This window comes from Lissotriton vulgaris, unplaced genomic scaffold (assembly GCF_964263255.1).
Source record: "Lissotriton vulgaris unplaced genomic scaffold, aLisVul1.2 SCAFFOLD_5420, whole genome shotgun sequence".
NCBI classification, from domain to species: domain Eukaryota; kingdom Metazoa; phylum Chordata; class Amphibia; order Caudata; family Salamandridae; genus Lissotriton; species Lissotriton vulgaris.
Window position 1 is genome coordinate 43341 of NW_028242832.1, and position 26743 is coordinate 70083.

Genomic DNA, 26743 nt, shown 5'->3' on the forward strand with positions numbered 1-26743 from the left:
TGTGTATATAGATGGTGGAATTATTGAATTGGTTGTTGTAACTGGTATGGGTATCTCCATTTTTTAGAAAATTTTAGGTTCTATTTTTGAATATGTGTTTTAAGGGTTACATTACAGTGAAAGGAGGTCTGTCACTGTATCACAAGGATGGTGTCATCAGTGATGTCATGAGTGATGTCACTGACCATGTCATGAGTGATGTAATATGTGACGTCATCAGCAGTGCATTGCACTCGCAAGTTATAGTGAGTCCAACTAACTATAACGTGGGAATTTCAATGGTTTTATGCGAGTAAAATTTCCAGCTAACTATAACTGGTGTGAAACCTACGTTTTTTTGTGTGAATTTAATAGGTTTTTTAAATGCTAATTCCTAACTATAACTGGTGTGAAACCTATGGTTTTTTCAGTGAATTTCATCGGTTTTTTAATAGCAAATCTCTATAGGTATGAAATGTAATATTTTTTATTCCGAATTTTATATTGTATAATTATGTAATATTTTTTTTTTTGTTTTTTGCCCCGGTGCGCTCCTGGGGCGCATACTGATGCGCTCACCGGTAAGCGCAGTGCTATGGCGCGCCCCGGGGCGCGTACCGGTGAGCTTCCCGTTAACGCTATTGCCGCGAACGAAAACAACATTGTGACGTATCGCGTAGCCGCGTGATGCGTCATATGACGCACAGCGTAAGCGCACCTGGAAGCACGCGAGCGCATACGATTGAGAAACGTCCTGGAGCGCTTACGCGGCGCGCCCCGGGGCGCGTAGCGTAAGCGCGTCGGGTCATGTGACCTGAAAATAACACTTTTCATTGGTTCACAACACTTTTGGTTTCCAAATGATGAAAGCCCTGCTCATGTGATTTGAAAATAACACTTTTCATTGGTCCAGAACAGTTTTGTTTTCCAAATGATGAAAGCCCCCACCTTTTTCTCCTTATTCTGACTTTGTCCTTTGACTGAAGAAGACCTGTTTGAAGATCTGTCTCCAATCTTTAAAACTTTAAAATGGCTACAGTAGCAGCAGCAGCTGGAGCATCTGCCTCACCACCACCACCACCACCATCAAAAAGACCACCAGAAGATCACATTGGTGGTCAAGAAGAAGAGGAGGAGGATGATGAAGAGGAGGGACAGACAAGGCATTTCCTGCCTGAAGTTAATCAGCCCTACAAACCAAAAGAGCACTTCGTATGGCAGTTCTACAAAATCCCAAGGGGTTTCAAAAAAGTGAACGCTGCGAAGGTAACTTGTCTGATTTGTGATGCAGAGTTGTCCAGGGGGAACCCGAACAAAAAATATTCCTTTGGGAATCATACCATGATTCGGCACATGATCTGTTGGCACCCAATCAACTATTCTGCTGCAAAGGTAAGGGACCTCTGCAGTAAGCTACCCCCATCAACATCTAGACCCTCAACATCAAAAGAACCAACTCCGTCGGGTTCAGAGGCAACAGAGACAATGCCTATCATACAACCAAAATTTAACGGTTTAAAAATCATGTGCAAATATTGTGGAAAGTTAATTTGCTATGGTGAGCAAAGTATAAAACTTATCATCTGTGCTGGGGATAACCATAAGTGCCTGAAAGAACCCTAATTTTTTTTGTTTGTTTTTTTGCTCAAGTTGAGCCATTTCCAATTCCCTGTTTTTTGTTTCTCCCCATAAAAAATACAAAAAAATATAAAACTGTTCAGAAAACCCCAAAAAAGTAAAAAAATGTTCAAAAAAACAATAAAAAAAAAAAAGACAACAAAAAGAAGAAAAAAACAGTTCTTTTTAGAACTACCTCCAATTTATAAAAAAAGGTTACATTTTTAAAAAACTCTGTCATTCTTTTTTCCCAATGGGATGCTCCCCGGTCCGCTCCCCGGTGCGCGTACCGGGCGCTCCCCCGCGCAAATCGAAATAAAAAGTAATTTTTTTTTTGCCCCGCGGGGCCCTTTTATGGCCCCCACATCAAACCTAGGGGGGGGGGGTCTACTCTGCCTCCTTATGGTCAATTCCCCCTTTGTTTTTGCCACCTCTTGTGTCTCGATCCTACCGAGACACAAGATGGCGGCCGCTCCGGACTGTTTGGAATGTTTACATACACCCGAGAGCCATTCTGCTTTCCGCACACAAGTCGCGTAGCACGCCCGGTGCGCTCCCCGGTGCGCGTACCGGGGCGCGGCCATAGATATATATATTTTTTTGAACCTAAATTACTCCAAAACCACTGGAACACATATCTTGAGACATAGCAAAGGCACATCGTGCTACCAGTCCCTACAATTTTGCCAAGTTTGGTGGAAATCCATTCAGTTGTTCGGGCTAAAAGTGAGTTCGACCGCCCTATGGAAATTAACATGGGGAAAACACGTTTTGGGACCCCCTTTTATTCTCTTCACAAATCCCCCCCCAAACTTTCAAGGAAGGACCGTAGCTCCGCGAGACAAATTTGAGGAAATTTTCAGGCAGATTCGTCAACCGGTGCCAAAGTTATTCACAATAGAATTTTGAGATTTTGCATTGAAAAAAATCCTAACTACAACTACCTACTGGCAACCGCCAGTAGGTAAAATATATATATATATATATATATATATATATATATATATATATATATATATATATATATATATATATATATATATATATATATATATATATATATATATTTACATACATATACACCTACAAGCCACTCCTATGGTAGGCCTCGACAATCCTGGAGGCAGAGGGCTTGGTTTTATGTGAGAGGGTGCCCTAGAATGAGCTGAGCCCCTCTGCAGCTTTTGGAACCATCTCCTTATAGCTGTTCTATGATATAGTCATACCATATAATCTTGCATTATAATCCTCGCGGTTAATTCTAACTTTGGTTTGGCTTTATCAAAACATGTCGTGTAAGGTGTCAAACACTTTGGAATACTACCACCCCCCCCCCCGCTAGTCCTGGCGGCGGGGGTAGCATTCCACCCTTCTAGAGGGAGAAGACATGTAGTTACTGTTCAACCCGGTTAAAGTTAAACAGAGCCCCAGCATCACGATTTGGATGCTGCTGCCACAGACACAAGTCTGACCTCCTGCTCCTGGACGAAACTCCGGCAGTGGAGGTTTGGGCAATAGGTTTCCTGTCCAGGGAGGTGCCAGCACCTCCCCAGACAGGCTTGTAGTGTTTTGGTGCAGGGAGGCCTGCATTCAGTGAATGCTTTCCAGACACTGCCTGGGGCACCCAAGGTGCTCCATGCATAGCCCGGTTCAAGCCAGTTGCTGGGGCACTCAGCCCCAGCTCTGGCGCGAAACTGCACAAAGGGAAGAAGGTGTAACCACCCCCTGCCCAGGTCCACCCGTTGGTGGGACCTAGCCAGGCAGTTTAGCCCACAAACTTAGTATAAGTATGGGAGCTGTGTCCCTAGAACTTTAGATTACCCTGGATGAAACTTTGATACAGAATCCTGGACCTTCGACATTCCATTTCGACTGGAAGACGGAAGACATCTCCCTTGTGGTCAAGGAGTGACCACCCTGTTCAAATAGGCACTAACAGCAACCTTGCCAGTCTGCATTTTTAAGGCTCCCACCAGATCCCGAAGAATCTGCAACACAGGACACAGACTTCCAGACATCTGTGACCCCGACCCATACCCACAGGAAAGCTGAGACACGTGGCGGACACGAGAGACGTGGGACCAGAACTCCTGGACATCCTGCACTTTGCAAGCTGCACTCCTTCAACCAGGTATTTCAAAGTTGTGCTTTGGGGTGCTTGAAGCCCCAGCCCCGAGCACCATTTACACCAATGCCCAGGCCCCCTCACTCCGCGAGTGTTCTGTGGGTCCCGCCTTTGCATTTGAGCTTGACGCGTCTTCCCGGTTCCTTGCCTGTTGGCTAGTGAGCCCCCTGAAGACTTTTCTTTGAACTTAACTTGCTTTCCTGGTTGCTCCAGGCTTGCTCCAGCTTCCCTGCAAAGAAGAAGTGCCACAGACCTTGCTGGTCTGCAACCGAGCCAATCTTGACATCCTGCATGGGTTGCGGTTACCAAGACTGTTGGGTCCAATCCCGAAACCAACACCGCAGTCAACTAGATCCATTGTGGGAAAGCTCAAATCCAGCGCCTGGCCATCGTCGATGCCTCCTAGACCTCGTGGCTGAAGAGACAAACTCGACTTCTTCACCTGAAATCACCCGACATCGCCTGGTTCCTTCCTGGTTCCTTCCTGTTCACAGGGTAGTGACCCAGACTCTGTCCCTTCTGCTTTCAGGTTCTTCAGATCTTCGATCCACCCTTGGTTCCACCCGGACACTTTTCCTCTGGTCGCCTGCATCACTTCTTTGCAGCTCTCCATAGAAAATGACGACGAAACTCGATACGAAAAGAAACCTATGCACCCGGCTTCCCTGGGTGAGGTAACACAAGTACTCCAGTGCTCCCATGGGTCTTGACTCTCAAAGTGTCCTAGTTTAAAAGGGTTCCATCCTAGTCAATCCGGAAGTGTCCTTAAATTGTATATTTGTAACTTTTACGATCACCATGGAAAGTCAATGGTAACCCACGCCTGTGTTTAGACACTGCACGCATCTCCCGTGAGCCTCCTACTTCCTAACCTTTGGTTGTTTAGAGTAGCCCCAGTGATTCTACAGGCCCCAGGCCTGCTTTCTTATTCTCTCGTGGTTCTTATACCACTATTTTAGTATATGGTTTGTGAGGCCCCTAGGGCATAACGTATACTTTGCAACTTATCATTTATTAACTCAGTGACTTGTATTGTATTTTTACCTCTGACCTCATAAAGAGTGCAGAGGGTTAGTGTTTAGACTAAAAACATATATATATTTGATATATACCTTGTGTGGTGTCCTTTCATTTGGTATTCAAAGGATTATAATTGGTAAAACAACTTGGTTAACTCCCTCACTGAAGTCTTAGCCTGATGACTGTTGGTTCATGCTACCACTAGGATAGCTTTCTATAAGGTTGACTTTACAACCACCATCAATAAGGGTTGATTGGACTAGTGCAAGGTGCCCACTAGAACTAGTGGACATCATATGCCAGGCTAACTTCTCACATTACGTGATTGTGCTATGATGTAGTGCACCTTAGAAAGAACAGGAAATGTCCTAATATTCTACTATGTGATATTAGCAGGATTTGTAAAGTGCAGCCTATGCTATACGCATATGGCCTATTGGCTGTGTGTATCGTCTAGTAGTGCATGTTTGTGTCAGGCATTTCATTAGGTGTGCTTTATCTAGTAGATCAAGGGGTTACATGGAGTGAGCTTTGCCAGAGAAAGCTATATGTAGGAATTGACTGACTGATGTTTGGAAAGTGTGTTAGGGTTTTTAGACAGTGTGGGCTGCTAGGTCTGCAATAGTGGGGAGGGTGAAGTGAAGGGGTGATATACTTGCAAACCATGTCTGCTTAGGGTAGACTCACTCAGCTCTGTCTGAGTGATGGCACTGATCTTCTAAAGGTGTAATTGGTACTCTGGAGCAAAGGGCTAGATATGTAGACCTTTCCAGGTGGCTAGATAGTCAGTAAAGTTGGAATTTCATTCCAAACAGTAGTTGATGACTTTGAGAAGAAACACCCCCCTCCATTGCATTCGATGGGAGTTGATTGTCAGGAGAGCTGAGCACAACGCTAGGAGCTTGGTGAAGAGCGCCTTTGAATTTGTTTTGCAGTCATTTGAGGACTGCTACTTTGAAGACTCAATGTGTAATGCACACTAGGCCAAAGGGGATTCTGCAGGATAAAATGCTAGGTGGTCTCTTCAGGCGTGATGGTAGTTGGGATCTACTGATCTGAGTCTGTGTGCAGTGAAGATGGTGTCTAAGTTTTGACTTGCAGTATCTTACGGTCTGTACACCTGTTGAACAGATTGAGTGTTCAAACCACATTGTGAAGTTGTCCAAGATAGAGGAATATGATACAATTTTTGATGGTGCCCTCAGAGCATATTTGAGTTGGGCGAACGTCACCCAGATGAAAGCCAACTTGAGAAGTAATTCGACTAATCAATTTTTTAAAAAACGTTGATGCTACGTGCTCTTACATTGAGTTGTTTTCTATGTTCATTTCTACAAATGGAAGCTCCCATGCCACCCCCTCCCCATTGCCTTCCACTTCTGTGTTCTTAACCCCTTTGCTGTGGGGTGTTTTCCCCCCGCTGTGCGGGGGGGGGGCGCACACAGCGCCCCCATGCTGGTGACGAGCTGAGCTCGTCATGAGGCACAGCGGAGCTGCCCTCATGACGAGCTGAGCTCGTCACGGCCGTATCCGTTTTTAGAACGTTCAGCACAGCGGGGAAATTAGCCCCGCGTGCGAACGTTCCAACGGCCGTGACGAGCTCAGCTCGTCATGAGTACAGCTCAGCTGTACTCCATGATGAGCTGAGCTTGTCACCAGCATGGACGGTGTTAAGTTCTCTGTTTCTTGTGCGCTTTGCTCAAGAACGCACTTCTCAACATCTAGCTCCCACTACAAGTGCAGGTGTTTCCTCCTTTGCTTTTGGGGATGGGTCACTGGCGACAGCCTGAGTAGGTTTAACATTTATACCACAATCTTTCCCTTGTGTAGTACTTTCCTTTTTTCGTTTTATTATTTTAATTGCATCATTGCTGATGTTTGCCATAAACTTTTCATTAAGGTTTGCATAATTTCATTGTGAACTCTAGCAGCCCCGGCCTTCTTTGAAACAGTGTTCTTACTGACGATATGAGGAGGGTGCTAATCTTCAGTAAGGCAAGTAGGCTGGATATGGATGGCCCAGACAGAGTGAGAGTGTGGATGTGTAGGTGGTTGAGGTTGTGGAAAAGTCTGGAGCTGGAGAAGTGGTTTTCTGTGGTCTTGCAAATGGATCATGTGTGCTGGTGGTGGATTCCCTCTGCTAGAGCTGGTTCTTGTTTAACCGCATGCGCGCTAGCGGGTATTCCCGCTGCGCGCTGAAATTTAAAAATTGCGGGTAACGTGACAAAGCCAGCTCGTCATGCACGCAGCGCAGGTAACGCCCATGACGAGCTGGCTTTGTCATCCGCATCGAAGGGGTTAAGCTTTAGGAAGGAGGAGTCATCTTTCATTGTGGGATGGTCTCTCCTCTCTCACAAATGTTTAGCAAAATCAGATGGGTAGAATATTGCCAACGAAGCCTCCAGTAATGACTGAAGTTCTTGTAATACACATTATCAGCCACTTGCCTGATAGTAGTTTGCTTATGAACACAAATCAGTAAGTGACACTTTAGACTGTCTACACTTGCTATGGAATAATGATGATAGTAGAATTCTGTGTTAGTATAATTTATTTTGATCCCATAAAAAACATTCATTTCATGTACACTATATTAATTGTAACTCAGGAAAATAGTTTTGTAATATGATTAGCGGTATTCAGCACTCTTTTATGTTTTTCACATTTGTAAATAAGTCTTGCTTTTTGGACTGAAATACATGCAGGAAATGTATTCCGAAACTCTTTCCACTATGTTTGGGCACTGGTATGTTTTCTTTTCTGAAGTAAATAGGGCACAGTTCAACACTTTGTTTTATGCTTTGACAAAGACCTTAGTGTTCGAAATCCATCAGCTGAAATAAACTTGTCAGGAATCACCCTGGAGTGTGGGTGTTCTTGCTAGCGTAGCGGTGCAAGCAAATTGTTTCATAGAAGACAGGTCTTGCGCCCGTTGTGCCCGGCACCAACCCCGCAAGGTGGATGTGATCGGGACCAATGCAGGAAGTTTGGCGGTCACAGAGAGATATATATATATTGGTTTACTGAAAAAAACACAGGTTTCAAGGATGTTATAGTTAGGCTGACATTATAGTTAGCTGAGCTAACTATAACTTGCGCCCTCGCAATGCACTGCGGATGACGTCACCTATTACATCACTGATGACTTCTCAAATGACATCACTGATGACATCATCCAGTGACATATATATATATATATATGTTTACACACACACACATATATATGTATATATATATATATATATATATATATATATATATATATATATATATATATATATATACACGTATATATATATACATATATATATATATATATATACATATATACGCCATGGTGTATTGAAGAATGAGTGGGTGTATGAATGTCTGTATGGATGATTATGTGGGTGCGTGACTGACTGTATAAGTGAATGATTAACATGTCTTAGTGAATGCATGGGTGAATGGCTAATCTGTGTGAATGTCTGTGTCAGCCTGTCAGTTGGTGTGTAAGTGGCTGCATGGGTTGGTGAGTAGCTACATAAGTGTCTATCTGGGTTAATGATTGGTTGTCTGAGTACCTGTATGGGTGTCTGTGTGGGTGGGTGGAGGATGTGTGACTCCCCGCATGGATGTGTGAGTAGGTGATTCACTGGGTGTATGGGTTCATGAGTGTGTCTGCGAGGGGCTGTATCAGCGAGTGAGTGTGCATATGGCTGTGTTAGTGAGTGAATGGATGTCTCAGTCGTATATGTGTGAGTAACTACATATATGAAAGGAAGTATATGTGATTTTTGGAGTATATAAGTGACTATGTGAGAGTGAGTGATTGTGAGAGTGGCTGTATGGATGAGTGTGTGCTTGCGTCAGTGATTGTATAAGAGAGTTAATATGTGTTAGTATCTGTATAAATAAGTGAGGTGGTGTGTGTATAACTGTACAGGTGAGTAAATAGCAGTGTGATTGACTTTTGGGAGACTGACTAGGTGTGTGAGTAACTCTATGGGTGAGTGCCAGTAGTGGCCTACCACCAATTGCACAGCGACGCACATGTGGTAACAGAATGTCGCTAGTGGCCTACCACCAATTGCACAGAGACGCACATGTGGTAACAGAATGCCAGTAGTGGTCTACCACCAACTGCACAGCGACGCACATGTGGTAACAGAATGCCAGTTGTGGCCAACCACCAATTGCACAGCGACGCACATGTGGTAACAGAATGTCAGTAGTGGCCTACCACCAATTGCACAGAGACGCACATGTGGTAACAGAATGCCAGTAGTGGTCTACCACCAATTGCACAAGGGCAGAAGCGTAGCAGGGACACCTGCCGGGGCAATACTGTGACACTGTAGCCACAGCATTTCTAATGTACACAGAGCATGCCCCATTGGCATTGACAAAGCCCTGCTAGGAGGAGGAGCTACGCGGGCATCCAAGATGGTCGCGTGAGCAGAGAGCTCCCGAGACCCGCGCCGTCCTCCTTTATCTATCCTTTACCTATCCTGGTCGTTTTGACGGGCTTTTGCAGCGCTATCATCGCTGATGCTACTGATCCTTTTCCGGTCGAAATCGGACCTTGGGGACCATTTTTCTGCAACTTGGAACTTTCTGGCCTGCCCGCGGGCGCGACCGGGGACTTGGCTGCCCACTGTGGCCGACCTGTAATTGAACAACAACGGCTGCCTGGCTTCTGGCCCGCCGGAGGTGTATTGCTTTCACTTTCGGTTTCTTTCCCTTTGTTCCTGTCTCCTCCTACTCTGCCTCGCCTGCTGCCCTCTTGATCTGCATGATCCTCCGTTGGACTGGCAAGGAGGCCGCTACACCTCTGTCTCACTGGCGCATCGGAGTTTCGAGACTTTTCTACCTGCTCATCACCTCCTCTGGCTAACCGGTCAACTCTGAATGCGAGATGGCGACGAAAGTGGAGGCCGAAAGGCGCCGGAAGGCTGCGACCCGGGGGGGATCGATCCAGACGAACATGATCGAACGCTATACCCAGCCGAGAGGCTCCCCCGGGGCCGTATGCATGGGTGCTGAAGGACTTCAAACGGACACATCGTCTACGTCGGAAGTGTCGCTCCAAGACCTAATGGCTGCCATCACTGGACTCAAGGCCGACATGGGCCAACAATTTGAGGCCGTAGTGACCAAAATAGACACGGTGGCGGTGGATGTAACTCTAATTCGAGCCGACCTGGCCAAAACAAATGAGCGGGTGAAGGCACTGGATCTTAAAACGTCGAGCCTGGTGAACGACATGGCTGAGGCGCAATCCGAAATTGGCAATCTGCGCGCATCGCACGACTTACTGCTCAAGCGGATGGAGGACTATGATAACAGGGCCAGGCGGAACAACATACGCCTTGTCGGAGTTCCGGAAGGCGATGGTTCGGTAGCGACCGATCTTCTGGTCGAGGAACTAATAGTCGCCCAACTGGCTCCGGCAGGACTTAGTAAGTTCTTTGCCGTGGAGCGCGCCTATCGTTTCCCCGGAGGTCAAGTGAAGCCGGGGAACCCGCCGAGGCCTATCATCGCCAAGCTTTTTCATTACCGGGACAGGGATGCTATCCTCCAGGCCGCCCGTAAACATGGTCCCCTGAAGTATGACAATAACTCTGTCTCCATATATCCCGACTTCACTCCTCAAGTGCAGCGGCAAAGATCAGGTTTCCTCGGAGTGAAGCGTCGCCTAAGGGACCGGGGACTGAAATATGCCATGCTGTTTCCGGCCCGGCTCCGGATTGAATATCGGGAACGAGCCTATTTCTTTGATCAACCTGAACGTGCGGCCGACTGGTTGGACTCGTTGCCGGCGGATGACTTTGGGAGCGGAGGCCCTGGTGGTGCGGAAGGTGGTGCAGCGACCCAGGAGTAACGGACGCCCTGGAGGTTCCGATTGAGACTATGCAACGTACTGTACATATTGACTTATTCCCTAATGACTCTGCCCGTGGCGGTGTGGTAACGGGTGATTTCTCCCTTCCTCCTCGGGGGGTTCTTTGTGTAGAAGTATGGGGCGACAGGCACACTGCAGTTGGGGGTGGCTTTTTAGTCAGCAGGGGTGCAGGGAGGGGGGTGTTGTAACGGGTTTGGGTTCTGGGGTCGGTGTTTGGGGACTGGTTTGTGTCTCGTTCAATTTGTTCTGTTCTTTGTTTCATGGTATTTCATATCTTGCAATGATTGTTTATAGTGGGTTCTGCTGGGGGGTGGGTGTGGAATGTTTTTGCCGTAATGGGGGGGGGTGAAATGCGGATTCTTTCTTGGAACGTAAATGGTTTGGGTGACAGGATTAAGCGGGGCATTGTACTGCAATTTTTGAGGCGCCACGCCCCTGATGTTGTGTTCCTTCAGGAGACCCACTTGATTGGTAATGCTTGCAAGGCCCTAGACCGCCGGGGTTATCGACTGGTTGCACATGCGGGTTTCACCTCGGGTTCCCGGGGTGTGGGTATTATGGTAAAGTCTTCCCTTGCTCTTGCTATTGATGATGTTATCCTTGATGGGCGTGGGCGGTATGCTGCTGTTTCGGGGAGGTGGGAGGGTAAACAGGTCGTGTTTGTTGTTGTCTATATCCCCCCGGGACTGCAGGCTACCACTTATGCTGATTTAGGCAGGACTCTTCTTGGGCTGCCAGACGGCTTGTTGGTCTTGGGCGGGGACTTCAATTCTGTCATGTCCGGCGACTGCGACCGACTACCCCCTAGAGTATTGCCACAGTCCCAGATGTGGCTCAGTGAAATGGCGGACACCTTTGGCTTAGTAGATGTCTGGCGCTCACTACATCCCGCGCTCCAACAATACACTTTTCACTCTGGCGCGCACGGCAGCCTCTCCCGTATTGATTACTTTCTTATGTTAGCCTCCACTTTGTCCACTGTTCGGGAGATTCGACATCTCCCCCGGGGTATCTCGGACCACTCCCCCCTGCTGATCACGATTTCTGTGGGTGTTTTGCATGGTAACAGAGTTCCCCCGCTCCCTCCCTGGCATCTTAAAAACCCCCGGCTCCGTTCAGACCTGATTAAGGCAATAGATTGCTATTTTTCTGAGAATCTGGGCTCTGTCACTTCCCCCACTGTTCTCTGGGAGGCCTTCAAGACGGTTATTCGGGGTTCCGCCCTGTCACTCATTGCCACTGAGCGTAGGGTCAAGAGGGAGGCTGTTGTGGCTCTTGAAACTGAAATCACTGCGCTTGAAAGTGAGTTGGGTGGGAATGACACGCCTGCACTGTTGCATGAATTGGAATTGAAACAAGCAGATTATAAGGCCTGTGTCACGGATGCTGCTAAATTGATGCGGTCAAATCAACTTGGTCGACTGTATGATGTGGGTGACAAGGCTAGCAAGCTTCTTGCGTGGCTGGACAAGACTGAGCGTGCGAGTCGTGTTGTTCCCTCCATTGTTCGTGATTCTGGTGTGACTGTCTCGGATCCGGGTGAGGTTGTTGAGTGCTTTGTTGACCACTTTCGTATGGTTTATACGCCTGTTAGTGATCGAGATGAGGCCGACTCCAGGTTCCTCCTGCGTGACATTGCTCTGCCTACTGTGTCTGAGGCGGACTGCCTCGCTCTGGAAGCCCCCTTTACTGTCGACGAGATTGCCCTCGCAATCCGTTCCCTTCGCTCGGGTAAGGCAATGGGCCCTAACGGACTCCCCATTGAACTCTACAAACTTTGTCCCGACAAGATGGCCGCCCACCTGCGTCACATGTTTCTCGAGGCGGTTGAGGCTGGATGCCTCCCCCTTGAGCAGCGCCTTGCTACCATAGTGGTCATTTATAAGGATGGCAAACCTCGTGACCGTTGTGCCTCGTACCGCCCCATCTCCCTCCTTAATGCGGAACCCAAAATCCTTGCTAAGGTGCTGGCCAATCGGATGCTTGCGGTCATTTGTGATTTGATCCATCCGGATCAATCCGGTTTCATCCCTCACAGGAACACTGCTCTTAATTTGCGTAGGCTCCACAGTGTCCTCGCGAGAGCCTCTATTCTCGCCGAGCCAGCAGTGATCGCCTCCCTTGACGCCACGATGGCATTTGACACCATTGAATGGCCCTACCTATGGGCAGCCCTCGCCAAATTTGGCTTTGGCCCCAACTTCATCGCATGGGTCAAGCTTCTTTATGAACAGCCGCTAGCTCAGGTTGCTGTGAATGGGAGGTGCTCAGACCCCTTTCCTTTGGGCCGCGGCACGCGACAAGGATGTCCCCTTTCTCCGCTTTTGTTCGCTTTGGCACTCGAACCTCTTGCCGCGTGGCTCCGGTGGGAACCCTCGATCAAAGGGATCCGATGGTCCCCTGACCTCGAGGATCGTGTCTCCTTGTATGCGGATGACATCCTCCTTTATCTTACTTCCCCTCAGAAGTCACTCAATGTCCTCTTCGACGTCCTCACGTCCTTCGGTAAGAACTCGGGACTGGTCATTAACTGGACCAAGTCCTGTGTCTACGCCATAGCTGGTACTCTACCGCCTCTCCCCCGTAGGTTTCCCATTCTGGTAGCGACTGACGGTTTTAAGTATCTGGGGGTCCATGTATCCATGATCTCCTCGGTCCGCTATGAGCGGAACTTGTATGCTCCGCTCCGCAGACTGAAGCAGGATGTTCGGCGATGGCGCGATCTGCCCTTATCTCCATTGGGCCGGGCGGCGCTCTTTAAGATGATGTCGCTTCCCCGCTTCCTCTATGCCCTGCAAAATTTCTTTGACCCCGTTCCTGCCCGCTATTTCCATGAAGTCGAGAGTTTACAGCGGCAACTTATCTGGGATGGCCGTGCCCGCATTGCCTTATCTAAGCTCACGCTCTCCTGGTACGACGGAGGTATTGCGCTGCCGGATATTAGACGGTACTACTGGGCCTCACACCTGAGCGCCATCAACCATGCGACATATTCTCCGGAGCCAGCCCCTGCCTTTGCTTTAGATAAACTGTTGTTGCCCGGCGGCAACTTTAATAGGGCGCTATACTCTAAGGCACCCTTTCGACTCCTTACGGGCCCCACGAAATGTGCAGTGCGGGCATGGCGAGATGCTACGGTGGCCACGGGCTGGGGTGGTAGACTGACACGTATGACGCCACTGTATGACTCGGAGCGACTGGGCAACCTGTGGAAGACGAAAGGGTTTGAGAAATGGGACATGATCGGGATTAGTACTGTGGGAGACCTTTGGACACGTGGCGCGGTTAAGTCCTTTGAATCACTAAAGCTGGAATACCGGCTCGATGATAGGGAGCACTTCCGGTATATGCAGGTGAGACATGCCTTGTCTTCGGTCTTCCCCTCCGGTACGGACGTTCCGCAGTCCTCCCCTCTGGAGGATCGAGTTCTAGATGGCCATGTCCCAGACAGTACCATCTCCTTAATTTATAAGAAGCTCATTCATAACAGAGCTGACCAGCTCGAGAAGCTCCGGGCTGCCTGGACGGCTGACGGACTTGAATTGGACGACGAGGACTGGCAGTCCGCTGTGTCCTCCCCTAAGGAGGTGGCTATTCCGGCACGACTTCGCTTTGTTCAATTGAAAATCCTTCATCGCGTGTATCTTACTGGAACGCGTCTGGTGCGAATGGGTCTGGTTGCTGACGGACGCTGTAAGCGTGGGTGTGGGATGGATGGTACTTTTCTTCATGTTTTGTGGGAATGTCCAGTGATTGTAGCGTATTGGTCGAGGGTGCATGATGTTATGAGTCGTGTCACGGGGGTCCCATTGCTTCCTGAGGCGCGTCGTTGTCTGTTGAATGTGTGGGAACCGACTGACTGCACTGCTGCCCAGACACTTTGGGTCACCCTAGGCAATATGATTGCGAAGAGGGATATCGCACAGCTCTGGGGCTCCCCGAGATCGCCAGTGCTCAGTGCCTGGAAAGAGAACATGGACTGGTCCATGTTTCGAGAGAAGACGGTATATGAAGCCCGGGGGCGCCCAGGGAAGTGGTCCAGAGTTTGGGCTCCCTGGAATACTTACCGTGGAGACATCTGTTCTCCTCCACTTGACTACGAAGTCCCTCTCCCCTCCTCTCCGTGATTTACGTTCCTCTCCTCTACTTACCACATGCTTTGCTCTCTTATGCGCGCCACCCCCCCCTCACCCTCGTTTTTTCTCCTACATCCATTCCCCCCCTCCCACCTCCAGCAACCCTTGCCACTATGATATCATGTGTTTGTTTGTTTGTGTTTATTTCGACAAAAACATAAAATTAAACCTTTCTTATCCTATTTGTATGGTATTACGCTCTTGCCGATAATGTTGATGTGAAAGATTGCTTCAGCAACGTACTGCCTCGTATTGCACTTTTTGCTCAGCCAGTTTTTGTCATAGCGGCCGGCCCTGCGGGGTTGTAGGCAGACGCTGTGTATTGTGCATTTGTTAATAAAGGTTTTCAAAAAAAAAAAAAAAAAAAAAAAAAAGACAAAGCCCTGCTACCTCCAGTGGCTCATTGATCGGCCCCTGGATTGTGGGAATGTTAGACTTTCTTGCACCATCGCTTGCCTTACTCTATGATGTAGTGTTGTGCTTCAGTTCCCCACCGCTGAGGTTAACCTTTCTGCCATGTAGTGGGAAAAAGTGTCGCCATTTGAAACATTCTTTGCATTGAACAGTGTAATTTTGGGTTGATGATTTGTTCAATCGACGTGCCATTGGAAATGGACGTTCTGGCATGTGAAGGTTTTTAAATTGTAGCATTGTTCATTTTCTGTCGGCACAAACATAACAGTGCATCAGTGACCAAAAAGCTCCCCTCCATCAAAAACGTGTTGCTTAAAAAAAGGTATGATGTTTTCCTTGTGTTGTAAAACCACTTCCCCTGGCGGTCTTTTGTGTGGTATTACCCCCTCCGAGCTCTCCTGCTGGTCAGTTCTTGTGGCGGCTGATGGCAGCTCTGAGTGCTATTAAAGCGACTGTCAGCGCGCAGTGCAAGTCTGACTGGAGCACGGCGCGCTAATTGGTCGGGGGCTGCTGCGGACAATGCTGTCTTACGGCAGCTTGGGCACATTGGCCCAGTCACAGAGTTAATTCTGCCTGACAGCACATCAGCACCATCATGAGAGTAATTACAAAGCTGCAGCTTTCCCACCACCGAACTGAGAGCTTCAAAGGCTTCTGAACCCACAGCGAGTGTTGAAGTGAATATGGACCACAGTGTTCCCACAAGCGCCCTGGCTCCCCAGCTATGAAGCATGCAGGCTCAGGGCGCCTTCGGCCTTCGCCCGCTCTTTGATGGCGTTCCTTAAGGATGCAGTGTGACAGCACTATAGAAGAAGCAAAACATTTGCATGTTGCATCCCACAGCTGCACTAATGGTAAGTCAGGTGGAGGCCGCAGCTTGCACCACGGATTCCCAGAAATGGCCACCAAGTGCTTAAAATAGTAGCTGTGCCATTTGTTCAAATCTGAGAGTGGGAGGTTTGAATCTAGCAAATGAACTCAAACTGTTATCAAATTGAATATCAAAGGTCAGTGAAGTTCGAAGCATATGTATACAATGTGTTATGTAAAGTTAGAGAGATAATTAATATTGTATTTTATACATCCAATGCAATTACGTGTCTCGAAGCTAATTTGTACTTTTATTCATTTTCTAAATATTAATTTAAGTTTGGGAAAGAGTCTGCATTTCACAATGAGCGTTTTCTGAAAGTGTTTTGGGTTTACTTTTTCACCACACTTTTTCCTCTGTGCAAATGTTTTCATTTCAGTGCTAGTCAACATTTTCCACGTATTGCTTGTTACGTAACCTCCCCAAAATCCACCCACTGGACCCCCATGACTCCTTTTCTATCTGAGTGACAGGAAGGTCTTATTATTATTATTATTATTATTATTGGGACATTTATTGAGCGCTGCGCTTACGCACACCGGCGTGTCCACGCGCTGAAAGTGGGAGTAGGCAGATGATAGGGAGCACAAAAACAGCACGGGCCATTATTTGCTATAAAGATAAGTTTTTAATTTTGCCCGGAATCTGGCCTCATCTAGTTCCAAACGCAGGTCCGTTGGCAGTTTGTTCCAGTTAGTTGCCGCCAAGTGTCTGAAAGACCTGCCTCCCATGCGGGCCTTCTTAATTCTTGGGGTCCTCAATAGGCCACCCCCTGTTGATCTAAGCGCCCGTGTTGGTATGTACGCTTTGATCAAATTCGTCAGGGGGGCGGGTGCCCTGCCATTCAGAATACGATGACAGGTACAGAGAGCTTTATACTCCACTCTTCTCCTTACGGGGAGCCAGTGTAGCTGCTGGAGGGCCGCCTTAGATGGCGCCCTTTTTGGCAGTCTGAGTATCAGACGTGCTGCCGCATTCTGCAGCACTTGCAGCCGGGCCATGCTTTTTTCTGGCGCCCCCAGGTACAACAGGTTCCCATAGTCCGCCCTAGCTGTTACCAGGGCATGAACCAGGGTTTGACGTGCTTCCAGCGGGAGTAAGTCCAGGACCTTTCTCAGCTTCTTCAGAATCCCGAAGCAGACTCCCACCACCCGATTAATCTGGGGGCCAAAAGTGAGCCCTACGTCAAACCACACCCCCAAATTGCGCGCCTCTAGGCACGGGGTAGGGGTGGGGCCAAGGCAGGAGGGCCACCATGCCGGCGACCAGGCAGACTGGGCTCTCCCTACCACCAGCACCTCTGTCTTGCTGCCGTTCAGCTTCAAGCAATTGTTGGCCATCCATTCGGCAAGATCTTTCATACACGAACGGAAGCCATCGGCAGCAAGACAGGGCGCCTGCGACAGGGAGATCACCAGCTGCGTGTCGTCGGAATAGGAGACCAGTTGGAGGCCATGACTCTCCACGATCGATGCAACAGGCGCGACATACAAATTGAAGAGGGTAGGGCTCAAGGACGAGCCCTGCGGCACGCCTTGGCCCAGAGGCACCCCCCTAGAATAGCAGTCTCCCTGCCTGACTTGAAAACTTCTCTCATTGAGGAAGTCTTGGATCCATCTCAGCGCGGTGCCAGAGATGCCACCTCTGTTCAGACACTGTAGCAAGATGTTATGTGCTACAGTGTCGAACGTCTCTTCTGACAATGTGATGGGACTGGATCAGGTCAAGCAATGAAATCTGCATTTTATTTGTACCTTTTTCTCTCTCGCACTTGTCTCAAATATTACTTCATTTCTAACCATGACCTAATATGATTTGCATCTTGTTATCCAGTCATTTGATAAGGTGCCTTTTGTGATTTTACTCAGTCATATCTCTAGTTTGAGTGTCATCAAAGAGACACATCCTCCATCACGATTGTGTTCATTGCTGTCTCTTCAGTGAAGCTATTGACTTAAAGTTGAACTAAAAAAGTATTACCCTATGAGGCCAGTGGATGGTTGGAGTACCTGAGTGGGAGTTACAAAAGCATACAGACTCATTTCAAAGTTAGGGAATTCTTTGGACAGTATTGGTTGACAGGCGACTTTCGCCAAACAGTGTTACAGGAAGGAGTAAGGAATGTTAGTGACGTACAGGGGCCAACAGCCGGATATATTGATACAAGTAACCAGGGAGAGAACCACACAGTCGGTGGCAGTTCCTACCTTGTAGCCAATACAGATTCCCCACAGTAAATGTGAACTGGGTGATTATATGCCAAACTATCCAAGAGTCTCCCTTGTGCACCAGCAGGAGTCTTCAGTAGAAGGGCATGGAGAGCTGGCAAGAACTTAACAGGATGTGAAAAAGAAGGTGCTAACAAATTTTGATACAGTGATCCATCTCTTAGCAGCCTCAGTGCGCGAGACTGCTTATGAATATCACTAGCTGATGGCACACATTTTTAAATGGAAACCATATTTATTTGAAGCCAGTTACAGGTGTCTGCTATGTTTAATTGTCTATGTTGTTTGAGTTCAGCTTCAAAATGTTATGAAAAGGAAGTATGCTGACATCAAGTATGCAGAGGATGTCCCGTTGTGATGTTTTCAGACCCGGCCAGTCCAAAGAAAGATTATATGAAACTATTTACTGTATAACAGTACAGGCCCAATTAAGCATTAGCTACATAATTATGTTGGAAAGAATTATTTACAGTGGGTTTTACTTTCTGTTCCAGACATTCAAGCTGTCAACTCCGTTGTAACAGCATAACAGGCTGTATTCTTCAGGCTTGCAAGGCTCTATAGATAGAATGTTCGGTACAAATGGGGGTGTTGATGGACGGAACATCTGAACCAACGTCTGAACTGGGGTGGCAGAGTGTGCTAAAGAACGGTTATGGATTAAACCCAGATCTGTGGACTGGGTGTGAGTGTTTGATTGGTTCAGATGCTCCGTCCATCACCACCCCCTTTTGTACAGCATAGATAGAATGTTCAGCACTGACCCAGACATGGGAGTAACACAGGCCCCTGCAGCCCCAGAGGAGCAGTGGGGCCCCCACCTTTCGAAAGGCCCCCCCTTGCAACCGCAGTAGTGTGAATATCTGTGACACATGGGAGTCTTAGACCCCCTCAACACATTTTGCGTGGAGGACCTATCATTTTATTTTAAGCCACACTATAGGAGGGCCAGGCATTGTTGAATATAAAATTGTAGTGTTGGGCACCCCTGCTTTAGAAATTAGGGATATTTATGAATCCATTGTTTAAAAAGAAAGACATCATTTGGTTGTTAAAAAGCTTTTGTCTAGCCATTAAAACATTTTGGATAACTATGTAAGCTCTTACAACTCAAACGTCTTAAAATGGTACTATTTAAGCCCTTTTATTTTGCTGTCAAGTTTACTGCGATAGGATTGACTTTTGTACATTCGGCACAAGGCCATATGGCAGACGTTGCTATTGTTAGCAAATCTGTTCGCATAAAATGCTTTGGATAAAGACTTCTTTCCAAAAAAGAATTCACAAAGGAATCCAGAAAAAGAAGCTCTTTCTTTTTACTTTCCTTGTTTTGTAACAGTATTGTGTTCACTCTTAAAGGATATGCTGGTAAAAGGCATCTGGTCTGAAGCTAGGTTATCACTTGTTACTATTTGTACTAATGAAGTATCTCTTTCTATCACACTGTAGACTTGGGAGAGTTTCATGTCCGGCATATGGTGAGCTGTTTCTAAAATGGTGGGAAGAAATGAAAACAGCAATATCCTGGGCTTTCAGTAGCCTTGCTAAATTTTGCCTCTCAAAGTCTCAATTCCCAATTTGCACAGAGGAAATTAGGTCTCATCTCTAGACGGCATGCATGCGTTGTCTTGAAGAGAAACATGTTGTATCTACTGTTGTGGGCTTCAGCCCGTCCATAGGTTTCCACATCGCTCTGTTATTCCTTCTTCCCATTGGTCCATGGCATGCCTGCCTCATGCCTCTTCTCGACTATAGCCCTCCCTGAGCCCAGCGACCATGTACTGCTAAACATACGCAGCAGCCATTTTATCTCATTGTTTTGGATTACTTTTTTATTTCTGTACGACGTCCCTGACTTGCTCAGCCCCGGTATGCAAATTTGTTTCTTTCACCGCATTTTGAGTCAAGAGCGATTAAGCTATTTCCTTAGAATAGCATGATGGGTGAGATAAGGATGAGATTTGAACCTACTTTTCCTGTTCCCAAGTAGAACACTCCTGCGCCTAGGCTACAGCTCATCTCAAAACACCACGCCCCCTCCTTGTACTTCAAAGGACGTGTAACTTTGAATGGTTCCATTGTAAAGTGATCTGTGGCCCGGTTCACACTATTTATAATACTTTAGTGAGTTGATGGTAACCAGTCCCAATAAAATAAGAATACCCAGCAGCACCAGCAACAGCCATTTTGAAACAGGGTAATGGCCATCTGATATAAAGAGCAGCGGGTTAATGAGCAGAAATATCACTTTTAGTAGTAGGAAGGAAGCCCGGCTCAGCTGGTTACGTTTTTTCCGGACTGGTCTTCCAACTTTGTAGTTGAAAGACCTGGTAGAAGTCGAAGAAGGGATGAATGATTGATTTCATGAATAAGCGCATAAATACATGTGTAAATGAAAGCATCAATATTTAAATAAATGCTTGGAAGGATGGTTGAATGCATGAATGAATGGTTGAATTCATGACTGAACAAGTGAGTTGTTGAACGCATGGATAAACAGATGGATGGGTGATGGAATGAGAAACAGAGCACATAAACATATGCTTGAATGAATGCAAGCTTTGACGGACCAATTAATTATTCACTTCATATATGGATGGATGAATTGCCGAACATGCGGGCAACTGATTGAATGCATGAATAAACAAATTCCACAATTACTTGAGTGGATGAACAGAATTTTGACGGTATGTATGAAATATTTCCATGTTGCATAAAAGCGTACATAATTACATTTATCTCTAAAGTAAATACGTGAATTCATTTGCATAGTACACCTCTGCAAAGTCAGCCTCCTTGTGGTATGGTTGGCTCAAAGGACTAGGTGTACAGTACCAACAACACTGCTTCTCAGGGCAGTGCCACCTTCTGTTGCCTGCCATGCCCCACCCACATGCCCTCCATCCGTATTGCCTCCTGTCCTCCTCCCACTCCCACCAGCAATAAACAAAGAATTAGCGAAACCAATAGGCCGCAGCAATATGACAGCTATTGGCTTTGTCAATGTCTTTTAGCTATGTTGCATAGCAGCGTCATAGCACTTTCCCCCCTGACTTTCAACCACTTTTTAACAGCAGCCATACTGCTACACAATATGGCTAAAATACATTGACATTGTCAAAGCTAATAGCTCTCGCATTGCTGAGACCAATTGGCTTTGCTAATGCTTTTTTTTGCATGCCTTGGGTCTAGGAGGAGACTGGAATCTCAACTCCACAGAAAATTATGCAGTTCTAGCCACATTTCAGTTTGGAATGGCCATAGTAGATTTTGCTTATATGTGTAGTTTACCTAAAATGTATTATTATTTCTGGTATAAATCTTTGTTGGTATATGAAATGTTTTTATAAAGACCTGTGTCATTCCCTTTTCAAGCTAGGCCAAATGAAATAATGGAAAGGTATTTGGAATTGGTGATAATCGGACATTTCCAATAAATCAACATTTCATCTTAATTTCTATTCTTTTTTGAGACAGGCATATTTTTTTTATAAACAACACTCAATGTATATTTTTATACATTCCGAGCTGCAGCATTTTTTTTATCCCATTTATATTAAACTGATTCTAATACATTTTTGCAACTATATGTTAATGCTTTTTTGTGTGTTTAATTTTGCACACCAGACTCTGCTTTTATTTTTCTTGTCCGGGACCATACTACCACTTTCATATCAAAGAGCAAAAGATCAAAGAATTAAGTGGTTTGGAGGAAGGGTGATAGTATGGTTATGTATTATAGGCAATTGTTCATGTATTATAAGCAATAGAAAAAGGGTATTGGAAGTCACCTTGGCGTTCCATGACATTAAAAACTTACTTACCTTTGGCTTCGTTCATCTACGTGGTCACCAAACTCTACAGTGATTTGTAATATCCTGATACTGTACGACAAGGGGATACTGTATTCCGTATGCAAACCAAAAAGCTGTGGCCTGATGCAATTCGAAATAATATATAATCCTTAAATGCCATAAATTAAGGTTTCTTTGGACATGCATTAGCCACACAGTGTAGATTGTTAACAAACTAATTGACACCGGGCATTTTTTATGAACTTCATACAGTGAACACTGAGCAAATCACTTTCATATTGTTTGTCCTACTAACTGAAAGTGAGTTATGAGAAAATACTATGTTTGATACAATGTTTCAGTGAACTATTGGGAAAAAAATATATACTATTTTCTCTCATTGCAGATCAGTCTAAACAAAATAGCAATGCACATAAAAAAATGAATAGAGCGATCACCAGAAATAGATGTGGAAAGTTTTGCTTCAACCTGCCCTTTAATCAAATTAACAAATAATAAATTTGAAGAAAAATGCTTGGATTTGTATCATTTCATGTTCTTTTTACTTTCTTGGATTATCAACATCTGTTTTATTTCATTACAGATCTGAAACGAAGTTTGACTCCAGCTCTGGTATGTTATGGTTTGTAGTATTGCTTCAAGAGTAAAATATGTGTGTCTGTTGGTGCCTTCTTAGATTACATAATGAAGTCATGCAAAAATGATATAATTATTGTTTCAAGCACACTTTGCTAATGGTTCCAGTGTTGAAAATGGATTCTCCAGCATGCGTTCAGATATCCTTAAGGCAAGGTCATGTGAATTATTTGGCAATGGAAATAACAATATGTAGTAGGCTTGACTAATTATGCCACATGGAAAAGCAAATTAAACTGTTCATTATTTGAACAAAGTTAAATAATTCGACAAATTCTGTAGTTTTAGCAAACTTTGTTTTCATCTTTTTAGCAGACCTATTAGGATAAATATAAATTCCAACACTATGAAAAAATAAGTTTAAGAAATAGAAAAATGTACACATTAACTGATACTTGTCATACTGTCCCCTCTCGCTCTCTCTCTCTCTCAAAGTAAAACAGTTTGTGTAAAACATAAAAAATGTTGCACTAGGTTGAAAATAAGCCTACATATGGACAAGATACACCCCTTTATTATTCATACCCCAGCTGTGTTTTAAAAATTGCCTTCCATTTTCTCTGGTTCCATGCTCAAAGTCTACTTGATACAACTCTTTTCAACAAGAAATAGTCCAATATTGAACATTTCATATTTACTATATATTTGTTCCGATGGAGACAGCGATGCAAAATATTTGTGATTTTTCTAAACTCTGTGTGCACTTCTGAAATACTTTTAGCTTCTGAACACTGTGATGTAAAAGTGGATTTCTATGAATGATGGACATAACTTGTTATGACATCTGAATTGCATTTTAAATGTGTAGGGCTTTTGCCTCATGCTGGAGGAATAAAGCCTTTTCGCAGAACCTCGTTTAGGGATATTAACAGCATCACTGCAAATGTGTCACCTCGTTGTCTGAATATGACAATGAAAAATTAAAGGATGCTTTGCACTGCAGCTTTATGGTTATTAGTACATTTTGAGCCACTTAAGGCTGAATCAAATGTTTTGATAAGATGTGAAAATGATGCCGCAATGAAGGATCTTCTGGCATGTGCTGCAAATAAATATTTATGTTGAAATCACTGCTGCCATGGAATTGCCCAATTCCCAGACTCTGCCTTTAGACGATGGAGGTCAATTACAGTTTGGAAGAGCAGGACATCCACTGTAAACCGGCAGATGGCTCTTCCACCTCATTTATTTATTTGTGCATTTTTATATATCATGTATTTTACCTGAAGGTGTCAGAGAGCTTTACTAAAGAACCAGTTATGTTACATAAGGACATCACAGTACATGGATTCCATACAATATACGAAACAGATACATGCGTCCAAATACAAAAGGCGTAGATATCTGCCAATATTGGCGGGAAGTGAGCACAAAGGGGATTGGCAGCAAGTGAGTGTAACCAATATAGAAAGCATAATGATAATATATAGCACAGCATTATGATATACAAAGGTAACAGTATGAACAGAGAGTAGACAAAGGACAGGATATAAAATAATATACAATGGAAGTATATGATGATACATTTTCAGACAGATGGTGGACCTATATACATTGCGGTTCTTTTGTCTGCAGAGATTAGGGATTGTGCCTCCCATACCTACATTATTTGGGTTGCGGCAGACACACATTACAATAAACCCCCGAGAAGGAGTAGGCCTTTAACAGTTTTTGTGCCATTACTCGAAAAGGTTTCTCCTAGTTGGAGTATGTCTAGGCTGGAGTGGGCAGGGAGGGGGAAAGACTGTGTAAACAAAGCTTGCCAACGCCATCCAGTGTTGCAGTCCGTTTTCGCTGTCAGCGATGGCAACATCTGTGGTAAATGGTGTAGGGGGCCGAGGCCCCCCTCCTCTTTGGTGCAGGAGTGGGGTAGGTGTTTTTGTAGAGGGCTGTCCCTGGCTGACCCAAGAGCCATCAGCAGGGAGGCAGGGGTGTTGAGTCACTGAGCTGCCCGAAAGCAATAGATCAGTCTGGGGCTGTGGATGCCCCCTGCATTCGGGGCCAACATGCCATGGCTGGCTGGAGCAACATCTATGCAGCGAAATTCGCGGGATTCCCCGGTTTAGCCCCAACTCACAGTGCGGTGGGACAAGAGAGCAACTCCAGATCAAGAGGAGCCCAGCATGGTGACACCACAGTGGTTTTCTCCATCCAGGAAGCCCTCTTGCAGTAGCGCTACAGAGTTCCTGGACACTCTAGGGGCAATGCAGGTTGGTTGACTCTGTTTTTAGGGCAGGGGCTCAGAGCAAGAGAGGAGATCGGTGGCATCGCCCAGGCAGGGGAGGGAAAGGGTGCAGACCCACCGCTGGATGCAACATCGGTGCCACTTTGGGCACAGTGGACGTGGGGAGAGCTCAATCCTCCCTCGGCCATCACGAACCCCTCTGAATACCTTGGTCAACCCCAGCTGCTGTAGTCGTTGTCGGGTAGGGGCCCCAGATTGCCCTAAGTTACAAGGCTCTGCTGCAATTCCCAGTCCTGTGGAGAGCACACTCTGGAAACACCCTCCATCCTGTACACTCCCTTCCAAGCTTCGCCAAGCTCGGGCAGAGGCATGGTGGCAGTGCATCACAGGAACCCACGTCAGAAGTGAGGGTCTTGTGGGAGCAAGCGTTCTGTTTGGCTGACCTCAGCATGAACTCAAATGTTGTGGCGGCTATTAAAGGACTCAGAAACATATTCCCCTATCATGAAAATGTTTTAAAAAATATATAAGAGGCCCTGGTAGGAATAAGTTGTCCCTGCCCCTTATGGGTGGTACCAGCGGGACCCTCCTGGGGCCAAGATTGAAAACAAATTGAGTTTTGTTGTTGCGATCACCAGGTTATCCAAAAGAGCGGCTGCAATTTTTTTCTTTTATTAAAATGACCCCTGCAGTGGGTAAGGGCCCGGGGGTCAATTAAAATAAATATTGGGGAGGGACACAAGCGTGGCACTTCCCTCGATGCGCTGATTGCTGGGCCCAGGGACTCGATTCCCCCGGACAGACACAATATTCAAAAGGGACGGCGAGCACATGGTTCCCCTCTCTAATCAGATTGTGGCCTCAGGAACTCCATCCCCGGGACCCACCCCGCAGGAGCTTCAAAAATGCTCCTGGCTTGTGGCAGTAGACATTTGTTTCCCTTTCCACGTTTGTGTGTGCAGGGAAACTCAGATTGCTCCTGCATGGTGGGAGCAGTAACAAATACCTCCTTCCATCTGGTGGGAGCAACACTGGCTACCGCTGCACCAGAGATTGGGTGCATGCAGGGATCTGGCTGGGCCACGGGTTACTGGAAATCCCCCCGCAGCCCCCAACATTGTTTTTGTGGGTACCCTGGGTGGGCACTGGGGCACCCACATTAGGCACAGGGGAATGGGTCTCTCAGGGCCATCAAGGCTCAGGGAGGGGGCCAAGCCCACATCCTCTTAAGAAAAAAGACCCTGGAGATGGAGTTCCCTGGGGCATACAGAAGCTTGGAGAAGGGCGCCATGTGCTCCCTCCCATAAAAGATAAAACGGCTTCAGCAGATGGGGTCCCAAAGAGGCTCAAGCACGGAGGCCATACACCTCCATTCCCGTTAATAAATAAAAAAAAATAGGCCATTGTGCTCATGGAGGATTGAGAGGGAGGCCGCGCACTCCCCTTTTCTTAACAAATTATGACTGTGTACGACCCCAGGAGAAGGATATCACAGAGCCTGTAAAGGCTTGGGGAGGAGTCTAAAACTTGTGTTGTGGGTGGGCACTGGGACACCCAAACAAAAAAAAAACAAAAAAAAAAGAAGAATGAATGAATGAGTGGCAGGAGCTGCACATTAATCATTTACTCCTTTTTGAAGGATTGCCCCATAATGTTCTGAGAGGGCTCTTCAAACAAATTTTTGAGCTTTGTGTGCAGCCCCCAAACAAATTATTTTAAAAATACAGTAAGTCTCCTGGGTCTTTGAATTCATGATTCTAGGAGAACTTACCACATTTTTGCAAATCATGCCTATGTTTTTCGCCTGGACTGCAAGGCCCTCTTTTGATTATT

At 46.2% G+C, this 26743-nt stretch overlaps 1 protein-coding gene across 1 annotated transcript in view; it reads left to right on the top strand.

Moving 5' to 3' along the window:
• The window catches only part of LOC147668828 (methionine-R-sulfoxide reductase B3-like), a gene marked incomplete at its 5' end in the record, with an annotated part of 62401 nt that extends 35941 nt beyond the window's left edge, over positions 1 to 26460 (top strand). Inside the window, one exon of the mRNA XM_086948424.1 lies at positions 22673 to 26460. Coding sequence (XP_086804550.1) covers positions 22673 to 22736 — 64 coding nt within the window. The remainder of the gene's footprint in view (positions 1 to 22672) is intronic.
• Positions 26461 to 26743: the final 283 nt, after the last annotated feature.